The sequence below is a fragment of the Mesoplodon bidens genome (assembly GCF_964165515.1).
Source record: "Mesoplodon bidens genome assembly, chromosome: X".
Taxonomy (NCBI): Eukaryota; Metazoa; Chordata; class Mammalia; order Artiodactyla; family Ziphiidae; genus Mesoplodon; species Mesoplodon bidens.
This window is the reverse complement of record NC_138163.1, coordinates 76,568,988-76,583,239: the sequence shown is the minus strand read 5'-3', so window position 1 is coordinate 76,583,239 and position 14,252 is coordinate 76,568,988. Positions and strand designations below refer to the sequence as shown.

The window sequence follows — 14,252 nt, the reverse complement described above, 5'->3', positions numbered from 1 at the left end:
CATTTGCTGCATCCCATAGGTTTTAGGTCATCCTGTTTTCATTGTTATTTGTTTCTAGGTATTCTTTGATTTCCTCTTTGATTTTTTCTGTGATCTCTTGGTTATTAGTTAGTGTGTTGTTTAGCCTCCATGTATTTGTATTTTTTACAGACTTTTTCCTGTAATTGATATCTAGCCTCATAGTGCTGTGGTTGGAAAAGATATTTGACACGATTTCAATTTTCTTCAATTTACCAAAGCTTGTTTTGTGACCCAATATATGATCTATCCTGAAGAATGTTCCATGAGCACTTAAGAAAGTGTATTCTGTTGTTTTTGATTGGAATGTCCTATAAATATCAATTAAGTCCATCTTGTTTCATTTATCATTTAAAGCTTGTGCTTCCTTATTTATATTCATTTTGGATGATCTGTCCATTGGTGAAAGTGGGATGTTAAAGTCCCCTACTATGATTGTTACTGTCGATTTCCCCTTTATGGCTGTTAGCATTTGCCTTATGTATTGAGATGCTCCTATGTTGGGTGCATAAATATTTACAATTGTTATATCTTCTTCTTGGATTGATCCCTTGATCATTATGTAGTGTCCTTCTTTGTCTCTTCTAATAGTCTTTATTTTAAAGTCTACTTTGTCTGATATGAGAATTGCTACTCCATCTTTCTTTTGATTTACATTTGCATGGAATAACTTTTTCCATCTTCTCACTTTCAGTCTGTATGTGTCCCTAGGTCTGAAGTGGGTCTCTTTTAGCCAGCATATATAGGGGTCTTGTTGTTGTATCCATTCAGCCAGTCTGTCTTTTGCTTGGAGCGTTTAATCCATTTACATTTAAGGTAATTATCGATATATATGTTCCTATTACCATTTTCTTAATTGTTTGGGGTTTGTTGTTGTAGATCTTTTCCTTCTCTTGTGTTTCCTGCCTAGGGAAGTTCCTTTGGCATTTGTTGTAAAGCTGGTTTGGTGGTGAATTCTCTAAGCTTTTGCTTGTCTGTAAAGGTTTTAATTTCTCCATCGAATCTGAATGATATCCTTGCTGGATAGAGTAGTCTTGGTTCTAGGTTTTTCCCTTTCATCACTTTAAATATGTCCTGCCACTCCTTTCTGGTTTGCAGAGTTTCTGCTGAAAGATCAGCTGTTAACCTTTTGGGCATTCCCTTGTATGTTAATTGTTGTTTTTCCCTTGCTGCTTTTAATACTTTTTCTTTGTATTTAATTTTTGATAGTTTGATTAATGTGTGTCTTGGTGTGTTTCTCCTTGGATTTATCCTGTATGGGACTCTCTGAACTTCCTCTACTTGACTATTTCCTTTCCCTTATTAGGGAAGTTTTCAACTATAATCTCTTCAAATATTTTCTCAGTCCCTTTCTTTTTCTCTTCTTCTTCTGAGACCCCTATAATTCGAATGTTGGTGCATTTAATGTTGTCCCACAGGTCTCTGAGTCTGTCCTCAATTATTCTCATTCTTTTTTCTTTATCCTGCTCTGCAGTAGTTATTTCCACTATTTTATCTTCCAGGTCACGTATCCATTCTTCTGCCTCGGTTATTCTGCTATTGATCCCTTCTAGAGAATTTTTAATTTCATTTACTGTTTTGTTCATCATTGTTTGTTTGCTGTTTAGTTCTTCTAGGTCCTCATTAAACGTTCCCTGCATTTTCTCTATTCTATTTCCAAGATTTTCGATCATCTGTACTATCATTACTCTGAAGCTTTTGTCAGGTAGACTGCCTATTTCCTCTTCATTTGTTTGGTGTGGTGGGTTTTTAATTTGCTCCTTCATCTGCTGTGTGTTTTTCTGTCTTCTCATTTTGCTTAACTTACTGTGTTTGGGGTCTCCTTTTCACAGGTTGCAGGTTTGTAGTTCCTGCTGTTTTTGGTGTCTGCCCCCAGTGGCTAAGGTTGATTCAGTGGGTTGTGTAGGCTGCCTGGTGGAGGAGACTGGTGCCTGTGTTCTGGTGGATGAGGCAGGATCTTGCCTTTCTGGTGGGCAGGTCTGCATCCAGTGGTGTGTTTTGGGGTGTCTGTGACCTTATTATGATTTTAGGCAGCCTTTCTGCTAGTGGGTGGGGTTGTGTTCCTGTCTTGCTAGTTGTTTGGCATAGGGTGTCCAGTACTGTAGCTTGCTGATCATTGAGTGGAGCTGGGTCTTGGTATTCAGATGGAGATCTCTGGGATATTTTTGCCATTTGATATTATGTGGCGCTGGGAGGTGTCTAGTGGACCAATGTCCTGAACTCGGCTCTCCCACCTCAGAGGCACAGGCCTGACACCCGGCCAGAGCACCAAGATCCTGTCATCCACACAGCTCAGAATAAAAGGGAGGAAAAAAGAAAGAAAGAAAGAAAGAAAGAAACATAAAATAAAATAAAATAAAGTTATTAAGATTTAAAATTAAAAATTATTAAAAATTTATAAGAAAAAAAAGAAAGAAGAGAGCAACCAAACCAAAAAACAAATCCACCAATGATAAGAAGTGCTAAAAACTACAGTAAAGAAAAAAAAGGGGGGGGCAGACAGAACCCTAGGACAAATGGTAAAAGCAAAGCTATACAGACAAAATTACACACTGAAGCATATACATACACACTCACAAAAATAGAAAAGGGGGGCTTCTCTGGTGGCGCAGTGGTTGAGAATCTGCCTGCCAATGCAGGGGACACGGGTTCGAGCCCTGGTCTGGGAAGATCCCACATGCCGCGGAGCAACTGGGCCCGTGAGCCACAACTACTGAGCCTGCGCGTCTGGAGCCTGTGCTCTGCAACAAGAGAGGCCGCAATAGTGAGAGGCCCGCACACCGCGATGAAGAGTGGCCCCCGCTCGCCGCAACTAGAGAAAGCCCTCGCACAGAAACGAGGACCCAATACAGCCAAAAAATAAATTAATTAATTAATTTAAAAAAAAAATAGAAAAAGGAAAAAATATATATATTGTTGCTCCCAGTGTCAACCACCTCAATTTGGGATGATTCGTTGTATATTCAGGTATTCCACAGATGCAGGGTACATCAAATTGATTGTGGAGATTTAATCTGCTGCTCCTGAGGCTGCTGGGAGAGATTTCCCTTTCTCTTCTTTGTTCGCACGGTTCCTGGGCTTCAGCTTTGGATTTGGCCCTGCCTTTGCATGTAGGTCGCCGGAGGGTGTGTGTTCTTCGCTCAGACAGGACGGGGTTAAAGTAGCAGCTGATTAGCGGGCTCTGGCTCACTCAAGCCCGGGGGAGGGAGAGGTACGGAATGCAGGGTGAGCCTGCGGAGGCAGAGGGCAGTGTGACGTTGCAACAGCCTGAGGCGCACCGTGTGTTCTCCCAGGGAAGTTGTCCCTGGTTCACAGGACCCTGGCAGTGGCGGGCTATACAGGCTCCCTGGAGGGGAGGTGTGGATAGTGACCTGTGCTGGCACACAGGCTTCTTGGTGACTGAAGCAGCAGCCTTAGCATTTCATGCCCGTCTCTGGTGTCTCTCTGATAGCCATGGCTCATGCCCGTCTCTGGAGCTCATTTAGGCGGTTCTCTGAATCCCCTCTTGTCGTGCACCCCGAAACAATGGTCTCTTGCCTGTTCGGCAGTCCCAGACTTTTTCCCGGACTCCCTCCAGACTAGCTGTGGCACACTAGCGCCCTTCAGGCTGTGTTCACACAGCCAAGTCCAGTCCTCTCCCTGGGATCCGACCTCCAAAGCCTGAGCCTCAGCTCCCAGCCCCCACCCGCCCCGGCATGGGAGCAGACAAGCCTCTCGGGCTGGTGAGTCCTGGTCAGCACCAATCCTCTGTGCAGGGATCTCTCCGCTTTGCCCTCTGCACCCCTGTTGCTGTGCTCTCCTCTGTGGCTCCGAAGCTTCCCCGCTGTCACCCCCTGTCTCCACCAGTGAAGGGGCTTCCTAGTGTGTAGAAACTTTTCCTCCTTCACAGTTCCCTCCCAGTGGTGCAGGTCCCGTCCCTATTCTTTTGTCTCTATTTTTTTCTTTCTTCTTTTGCCCTACCCAGGTATGTGGGGAGTTTCTTGCCTTTTGGGAGGTCTGAGGTCTTCTGCCAGTGTTCAGTAGGTGTTCTGTAGGAGTTGTTCCACATGTCAATGTATTTTTGTTGTATTTGTGGGGAGGAAAGTGGTCTCCACCTCTTACTCTTCCACCATCTTGAAGGTCTCATGGATAGACAGTTTTTAAGTATCATTTATAAAAACACCAAGACATCTTATTTTTTGTTGGGGGGGAACAGAGTTACTAGCCAAAATGTAAATTAGTACCAATTTTTTAAAGTATAGTGTAAGGTATAATGTAAGCTCCATGGGGAGCCTTAATTTAATTTGTCTTGTTCACCTAAGCAGTACTTAGAACAGTTCTTGGCACATGGCAATAGTAATTAGTAACAACTAATATTTGAGTAATTATTATGTCACACTAACCTAAGTGTTTTGTGTCCATTAACTCATTTAGTCTTCACACAACCCAAGAAATGTTTGGTGAATGAATCAATACTTTTTGCAGTATGACAATTACAGTCAGTTCTGCAATAATTTAAAGTGAGTTCCTAAAAATCACCAGGTAATGCAAAATTGTGCAATAAACACCACAGGATTCACGGGAAAAACAGGGTTAGAAGCACAACACTGAAAAAACTTCATCAGTGACACATTTTTTTAAAAAAGACAGAAACCTAATAGAAATGGTAGCACAATTTTACACAGTTCACACATATTAAGTGATTAAGAAATACACAAGTACAACAATAAATATGGCATGTTACCTTGAAAAAGACCTGAAGTTTGCTTATGGAAGTGCGCATCAGAAGGGTTGCAGCTCATGAATTACTGTGAAGTGATGGAAGGAGGGTTATCTGAAATCGGATGGAAAATTGTAACAATAGATGTGGATGGGTGTGGCTCATAACACAAGGGGTGAACTGAGGTAGGTGGTTGATATCTGAGGTATGTGCCTATATATGCGTGTATTTTAATGTAACTCAGTTCAGCTGGATGCAGTTTCCTGCATTCACCCAGGGCAAACTTTCTATAAAGGGCCAGATAGTAAATATTTTAGGCTCTGTGGGCCATTAGGTCTCTGTTGCAACTATTCAACTCTGAGACTGTGCTACAAAAGCAGCCACAGGACAAAGTAAACAAATGGGCTTGGGTGTGTTCAAACTTTATTTACAAAAATAGGGCACTGTTTGGTGGCCATAGTTTGCTGAGCCCTGAACTTGCAGACAAAATCCTAAATAACTAAATGCAAACTTTGTGTTATGCTCAAATTGTCCCCCAATACATCAATCTTGTTGGAACAAATTCACTTTCAAAACAAGTGTTATAGAAGAACTAAGTTTAGAATGCTATCAAGTAAACCAAAAAATAACTGATATAATTCAAATAAGCAAAATAAATCCAGTATTACTCAAAAATAAACTATTTTTGCTTTTGGATTTTATAAATCAGATGTCACCCAAAAGTCAACTGACAAATGACCAAAATAAAGACAACTAATGGTATATTTTGAACACTCATAGTCATTCAAAATCTGTGCATTAAATTCTACACAATTTTCAAGGAAAATGGGTTACGCTTTTGATAGCTCTTCTGAATTAAAATTATCGGGCTCAGTCACAAGGGCACATGTGGCTTTTACAAGATCATCGAGCAATCAAAGTTAACATATGAACTGCACTGTAAGATAAATAAGTTCTGAAGATATGCTGTACAGCATACAGCATAGTGACTATAGTTAACAATACTGTATTATATCCTTGAAAGTTGCTGGAGAGTAGATCTTAAATGTTCTCTCCACAACAATAACAAAAAGGTAATTATTGTGACAGTCATTTCAAAATATATACACATATCAAATCATCACATTGTACACCTTAAACTTACACAATGCTATGTCAATTATATCTCAATAAAGCTGGGAAAAATACTAATTGCACATGGTTATACAATATTTGCCCAGGAACTGAGTTAAAAACTCTAAGTTGACCTCCTTTCAATTAGAAAACACTAATATATACAACATTTCTTTGCTCAAGCTGCTATAACTCACATCTGAAATCCTCCCCCAACCTCCTTTGTTAAAAGTAGATGCATCCTCCAAGGGTCACATCCAAATGCTACCTCTCTATAAAGCCTTCCCTGGACCCAATCAGAAATGTCTTCCTACTCTAAACTCCCACAGCAAGTCACTTTTTACCCAACATAGCATGTAGCACTTTATATCCTGCTTCATATTTATTTGTGAACATGTCTTATTTCCTATGCTGTGTGGAAAATAAGACTAATCTTTAGTCATACTAATCCCTCTGCTGGACTGCCCTTTTTCACAGCCAACCCTTAACTGCTAACTTACCTTCAAGACCCAATACAGATACCATCTCCTCTACAAAACTTTCCTAAACATCCCCCGAATTAGGCTTTCATTCATTCTGATCCCTAGCACAACCAATATACCTCCATTTTAGCACTGCTTATTTACTTACTATTTCCCTCCTTAGATTAAGAATGCTTTAAGGAGGCAGGAATTTTGTCTTTTACCCTTTGCATACGCTAGTACAGTGTCTGGCACCTAGTTGGTACTCAAGTATTTGATCAACTAATAAAGCATTCCTCCAAAATATGGAGTATAGGGTATATACACATGAACACCACTACCATACCAATAAATTTCTTAAACAAATATTTTATGTAACAGTTCACAAGAAAGCTGGACTACTGATACCAAGAATGGCTACTTCAAGCCAAAACTCAGAGACAAAGTCTCAGAGACAGGATCTGAAAACAATGGCTAGAGAGCAAAATTCACAGAACCTTTTCCCAGGGCAAAAGTCACAATCAGCTAGAATATAGGTCTTTTCAGAAGTATCATCTCCAATCATAAAAGAACAGAAATACACTGGATATAGTAATCTTTCAAAACAGAACATATCCTGAGCCACAGTAATTATTAACGAACTTCCAAGCAAAGTTTTTCCGTTCTAATAAATGTTTGTGTATATGATAGTATATGAGATTATATTAGCAACAAAACACCTGTATCCTAACCATGTAAGCTTCAAGGCAAAAAAAATATGCATACATTGAATAAAGAAACTTTCCCTCATCACTTCTTCTCCCTACCCCCAAAAAGGCAAACAAAGTCAAAAAATGATCGACACTAACATAACCAGGATTATGTTTTTAATAACTTTGTAGAATATCTAGTACAAGTTCATTCTGTAAATGACAAAGCAGAGGCCTAGAAAGACGAATGATTTGTCCACAACAATCAGTTGAGCAACAGAGCTGTAACTAGAAAACCCAGGTTTGGCTCCGAGTTAAGCATTCATTCCTCTACAACCAGCAGTTCTCAAACTTCTAGTCTCAGGACCTCTTTACACTCCTAAAACACTTAAAAATTAACAAAGACCCCAAAGAGCTTTTAGTTTATTGTCTCTTAAGAACCGCTGTTATAACCATGTTATCTCCTCCAGAACTGCAGGCATTATCAGTATCTTTTAAACTTACTCCTATTTTACAGATGAAGAGCTATGGAGATTAATCATCCTGCATGTCAGCTATCAAGCCAATAAGACAAGCATTAGGATACATGTACAGAGAGATCCTACTTAGACACTCCTTTTACTGCCCTGCTATATTCAACATTCCTAAAGGAAGAGCTATACATCATTTTCCAATGGCTTAACCCATTTTAACAGCTTCTGCCAATGTCCAAGAGAACATTCAAGCTCTGGAGGAAAAAGACTTCATGTAAACCCAAGAATTGCCTGTATTCTGTCGCCCAATCCGTAAATTTATTCAGATTTCAAAAGTGAAATAGGCACATAAATACACACAATTTCTTACAGAAAAAATTATTTCACACACCTAAATCTATATACAAATACCTTTAAGTACTACATTTATCTTATCTCTAGAAATACAATATAAAAGTGAAGGCTCATGGTCAATTATACCAAGGGTTGCCAATAATGAGAACTGGCCTGATCACAATTAAAATCACAGATGTCTTTCTTTTCATCCCCACCAATAACATAACGAAACAGCTGGCATTTGAATATTTTCAAAACCCTTTGTAAAATTTGCATGTACTCCGCTGCCACAGGCCTGGCTTAATACTTTCCACACAGTGGGAATGCACATATTTCACAGATAACATTTTTCAAAAATAGATTAGTATGCAACTGATTGTGAACTACCACAATAACAGACACTTTCTAAGACATTTTCCCAACATCTCTCAAGTAGGATCACTTCTACCTTTTAAAATTTAAGACCAATACTGGTTATATTGCTTTCAGCTTTTCAAGTAATCAATTGCCATAAGGATTAGAATGACAAGTTCCATCAAATCTCCAAGATCTTTATATAAAAATAAATGAAAGTTTATCTGTCAATCAGAGGCTGATCTTTCAGGCCAAAAAACTGAAGAAATAATCTTATTTAAAACAAAACAAATAACAAAAAACTATTTAAAAACAATAACAAAACCTTTGAAAACTGAGCCACTGATTTTTCAGTGTATATTTGTCCCTCAGTATCTGAGGGGAGTTGGTTCCAGGACCCACCACAGATACCAAAATCTGAAGATGCTCAAGTCCCATAGTCAGCCCTCCATATCCACAGTTCCGCATCCTCGGATTCAACCAACCACAGATTGAAATCCTCGGTACTGAGTGGAAGAACACAGAGCCAACTGTATGATTTAGCCAAATCATCAATTTATTTTCCTCCCTCTTGCCTTTTGGCTATTTTTTTTTTACCACAGAATCCTAGGAATGTTCTTTTTTTATAAATGTAAGTAAAGATTAGAAACTAATCTTTGCTCCTATTTTTAAGTGCTGGACAGAAGATCTGGTAAAGAAAAAATCTGGAACAATTGTGTAAAATAAATGACAATTCATAGAATTCTTCATACTATTTCTGCCTCACATTAGAAGAGAATCAAGAGTGATTTGGTATTGTGGGTTCAACTCTCTCAAGCATTACCTGTCAGATTATCCTTTAACTACAATTATGGCTTGAGATGAATGACACGTCAGACTGAGACGGTTCTTCTGAACACCCACTTGGAGCACTTTCATAGTAAATAATCAGCATCACACTTTTTAAAATTAATTCTTTACATTTATACATGTGTTCTTTGCAAGGGGGTTTTCACATAGCTTAAGATTCTCCTGGAATTAAATGCTTCAGTTATCTTACTATCTCATATGAACATAAAAGACAAAATATTATAAACACCTACAAACTCAAAAGACCTACAACAAATGACAATAGTAGCTAACATGAACTTCTTCCATTGTAATACTTGGGCTAAATTAAAATGGTCATAATCACATTATATCTGGCAGCTCAAGGAGGTATTAATGCCTATGGTTAAGAACATAAGCTCTGGAGTCAAGACTGGGTTCAATTCCAGCTCCACCAATTACAAACTATATAACTTTGATCAAGTTCTTTGATCTCTCTATGCCTCAGTTTCCTCCTGTAAAAAGGGGAACACCAAGTACCTACCCATAGGGTTGTTCTGAGAATTAATCACGATTACACAGGTAAAGGTCAACAGTAAGCACTCAATTTTAGTTATGATTATTACTCTTACCACTAAGATCAACAAAAATTCAAGGCCCATAAGGAAAACTGACCCTGGCATAAAATGAATAATTCTATTCAGAAAGTCTATACATAATTAATTTGCTCAGCCTAAAGAAAGGGAGAAAATCCAAGTTCAAGCTATGATTTTAGAGGCAGACTTTGTGAGATTTAGTAAAATCTAGAGGTCATATTTGACTGTAAGTTACACCCTTCATGTACAGGAACATGGACACCTGATAATAACTAACCAACAAGTTGTACTGGGTACCTCTTATGTGCCCAATACCCCTTACGTAAAGGCTTATTGCACTTTGACCAATTAACACAAATTCAAAAACCAAGGCCACAATCCTTACACAACTAGAGATCTATAATCTAAGAACTAAAGTGCATTATTTTTCCTCAAAGGAAGGAAAACGTCTTCCATCTACTGCTTGTTAATGCAGAAAAATAGGCACAGTAAATATCATAGGTTTATTCCCAAATTCTATACACTAGGTAAAGTGCTCTAAAAACATATATACCTATATACTATTAAGATGATGTATATATATATATGTATATATATATATACATATATATACACATATATATATATATACACACACATATATATACACCATCCTAATAGTTACTCAAAAGCATATTTTGCCAACTACGAATGCAATTCTGATCTATGATCCCTGTAATTTTACTTTGCCACTAGGCGCCAAGGATACATCTCAGAACAGAAAAATTACTTAATTCACAAGGGATGAAAAGTCAAATGTCAAACTGTCTGAAAAACAAGCCAGTCACCTGTGTAAAAGTGGTATACATTTCATATTAACAACCCATTATTTTTAGACACTATCAAGAGGCAAATCAGAAGCACAAGAGAAAAGCAGCCTCAACCTAATATAAACGTGCTTGATTGGTAAGAGGTGGCCTGCCAGGCACTGCTTCCTTGCAGTAGATCTTACTTCCCATCAACCCATGTTAACGTGCTCCCCACCCCTCTTGGAATATATAAATAAATAAACAAAAATAAGGTCTAATTACTTTTGCTCAAAATTTGCCCGTAAAGTGGAGAAACATCTAAGGACTGCCTTACCACCCATTAAAGCTGGACTACACAAAATGTAGTACACTGGGGTCCTCTGGAATCAAAACCCTGCGTTAGTATCCCTTTGCCTAGAAGTAAATCCAAGGACACCCCTCAGGGTCCGGGTAGAGAAGGAATACTGGCAAGACCCACCCGTTCACCCCACAAAATGGGCTTGTCCCTAGGGGCTGCAGAAAAAAAAATAAAAGTCCGCAAGGCCGGGTTACTTCCCGTCTTCAGCAGTCCAAACGCCACTAAGTCGTCCCAGGATCTCACATCCTCCCGACCGCCCCTCCCCCTCTTCCCACCCCTCACCCCCCCCCCTTCTTCCCCTAGCAGTCTCTAGGCCCAAAGATTAGGAAGAAAGACCGGGATACCAAAAACCGCCTCCCACTTCAGGGTCTCAATTCCACAAGCACCAAAGAATAAACAGAGGAGGCCAACTAAGCTCCGCGGTTCAGGGAGGCTGGAGAAAGCGCCCGACACGCCAGGCCGCGCCCCCCCACCCCCACCCCGGATTGGAGCCTACCGCCGAAACCCCGAAACCCTCCTCACCTAAGGAGAAAACGATGCCTCTTTCCGGTCAGCAAAACACATGCCTAACCCACCAAGCCAAAGCTTTCCCAAACACCCGGCTCAGAAGGCGCGTAGGCCGAAACCACTGGGATCCGTGAGACGGGGTCGTGTTTTACCTCATGGGCTCAGCAGTCATGTTTTCGCTTCAACGCCTCGTCGGCTTCAGCGACCGTAGGGCGCCACTCTGCGCTCCCCGGTGCCCAGTTACGACAGAAATGCACTGGACTCTTAGTCGTCACTACAGCTGGCGCTGGATCCTCCCCACAGCTCAAAGGCCGCCACCGCTGCCACCTCCGCAGGAGCCGCGGAAACAAAGCGACGCCGCCGCCGCCGCCATTTTGTTGGGCCGAGGCTCAGGCAGCAGAATTGGCGCGTCCTCCCTTTTCTTCTTTCCATCATCCATTGGCTGCCTTCTCCGCAGCGCAGATGCCTATTGGGTACAGAAATTCACCTTCTTTGGGGGCCTGTTGCTAAGGCGGTCTACGTCATTTGATCCCCTCCACCTTTTCATAGGGGGTCCAATTCAGTCCCATTGACCTGAAAGTGCTAGTGACGTATTTTGACTTTATTCTGAAAATGCTTTTTAATCCGTCCTCTTTTCTTTGACATATTGACAAAACAAGGACAGCAATTTACATTTATTGAGAGTTTACTATATACCCAGCACTATACTAATCCTTTATCCAGATTGTCTCAGGTAATCCTTATACCCTTTGAGTCAGACAGCCGCTTGTTACCTACATTTTCTAGACGAGGAAACCAAAACACAAAGTCCCACAGTGGTGGAGCCAAGATTCCGATCAGACACCACACTCTTAACCACTAATCTATGTGGCCATCCTATACATTTTCTTTCCTATATTCCAGGTTATCAAGTTCTTTACATTCCTTGATGATTTATATATAATATTAATCATTCCAGCATGCTTACATATATATATATATATATATATATATATATATATATTTATATATTATAAATATAAAACATAAGACCAACTTGAGATCTGCACACAACTTTTTCAGTATTGAATAAATTGCAGCTTGGAACACACACGTGGACCATTTCCCCAGTCTGATGTGATGTTTGGCTCACAAACTAACCAATCTAGGTCTATTTCCACCTCGTTACAGAGGTTTGGCTGTATCATCTCTAAAAGCCTTTCCAGGGAATTCCCTGGCCGTCCAGTGGTTAGGGCTCTGTGCTTTCGCTGCCGAGGGCCAGGGTTCGATCCCTGGTCAAGGAACTAAGATCCCACAAGCTGTGCAGTGTGGCCAGAGTAAATAAATAAAAATAGAATAAAAGCCTGTCCAGTTTTCACGTTCTATAATTTGTCTATTGGTAATCTCTGCAAGTCACAAATCAGTTCTCTAAAATCAAATAGTTTCAAGTTTCATTTCTAAATTTATTCTGCCATAAATAAAGTTCATTCTACTCGCTTTTTCCTGAAATCTGCAAGAGCTCCTGTTGTGTTTAGGTGACAAGGTTGCTGCTTTCTACCGGAATAGCAAGCAATGAGCATTTTTTTAATGGAACACTTTGATAATCTGATAGACTTGGGCAACTTTTTAATCAAGAGAAGCCTGTACACATTTCAAGTCATCTTTCAGATACTGAAGTACCATTGCCAACTGTAGAAACCAGCCTTCTGTATCTGGAATACTGATTTTCTTCTTGTCTTTTATACATTAAATATTACTTAAACATACAATTTACAGAAGTTATGTTTTCCTCGTTAGTAAATGCAGTTAATTTGAAAGGAGATCCACTCCGTTAGGAGACGTCACACAACTTTCAAACGAGCTCTTGGGGACAAGACAACACTAAGCAGCTTTAAATGGCAAATTCCACAAATAGAAAAACATCTTAATAAGAAAATTATAATCACAGAATTTTAAAAGTATAAAATAACTCACTATTTGTGAATCATAAAGAGAATATATTTGCTATTAAAGGATGACTAACAAAGTTTTACTGGTGTATTTATAGGGGGATCACTTTCAACATATAATTTTCAAAGACTTTCCTTCAGCTGTATTTTAGAAAAAATTCACTGGTACACATCACTTTCACTTTTTCATCAAGTTGCCACAGAAATCAACACAGACCCCTTTCTTGGACTCTTGACCATAAATGTGTGATTTGTGAATCTACTTATTTGCTTTGGAAGAAAGACAAGGTAAATTACCTTTAAAGTGAAAGTTAGATGAAAAAATAGATACTCTCATAATTTTAAATACACAGCATCACAAATTCTGATTATCTTGTGTCAAAATCATAATGCTTTGGTGATAACCATGAAATTTTGAATGTATATATCCTTTAATCCAGAAATTTAACTTCTAGGAATTTATCTAACAGATAAACTCTACATGTGAAAAATGAGTTGTCCACAAGACTATTCATTGCAACATTGTAACATCAAAGATTTAGAAACAACATAGATGTTCCTCAATAGAGGACTGGTGAAATAAACTATGCTATCCATATAACATAATACCACATAAGTCCTTAATATAAATTTTTTTTCAAAAATCACTTGTGTTTCTATGCACTAACAACAACCAATCCTAAAAGGAAATTAAGAAAACAATCTCACTTTCTATAGCATCAAAAGGGATAAAATACTTAGGAATAAACTTAACAAAGGCTGTGAAAGACTTGCACACTGAAGTCTATAAAGCATTGCTAAAAAGAAATCAGAGAAAGACAAAAAGAATGGAAAGACATCTCATGCTCATGGACTGCAAGACTGACTGTTGTTAAAATGTCCTACTAGCTAAAAAGACTTACAGATTTAATGAAGTCTGTATTAAAATCCCAGTGGCATTCTTTGCAGAAATAGAAAAAAAATCCCAAAATTAAATGGAAGCTCAAGGAACCTTAATAGCCAACTCAGCCTTGAAAAAGAAGAGCAAAATTGGAGACCATACTCTTCCCGATTTCAAAATATACTACCAAGCAACAGTAATCAAGACTGTGTGGTATTGGCATAATATAGAAAATGCAACAGAAA

General features: G+C 39.1%; 1 protein-coding gene across 7 annotated transcripts in view; it reads right to left on the bottom strand.

Annotated features, from left to right (window-relative positions):
• Positions 1–11,581, bottom strand: part of ATRX (ATRX chromatin remodeler) — a 237,956-nt gene extending 226,375 nt beyond the window's left edge. For 6 of the 7 annotated variants that reach the window (XM_081222784.1, XM_081222780.1, XM_081222782.1 and 3 more), the window contains exon 1: positions 11,352–11,581. Coding sequence is in view for 5 of the 7 variants with exons in the window: in XM_081222780.1 (XP_081078906.1) it covers positions 11,352–11,371 (20 nt within the window). In the remaining 2 variants the exon portion in view is untranslated. Of the gene's footprint in view, positions 1–11,214; positions 11,286–11,351 lie in introns of those variants that run through there. The other variant, XM_081222785.1, reaches the window with a different exon arrangement.
• Between the last annotated feature and the right edge of the window lie 2,671 nt (positions 11,582–14,252).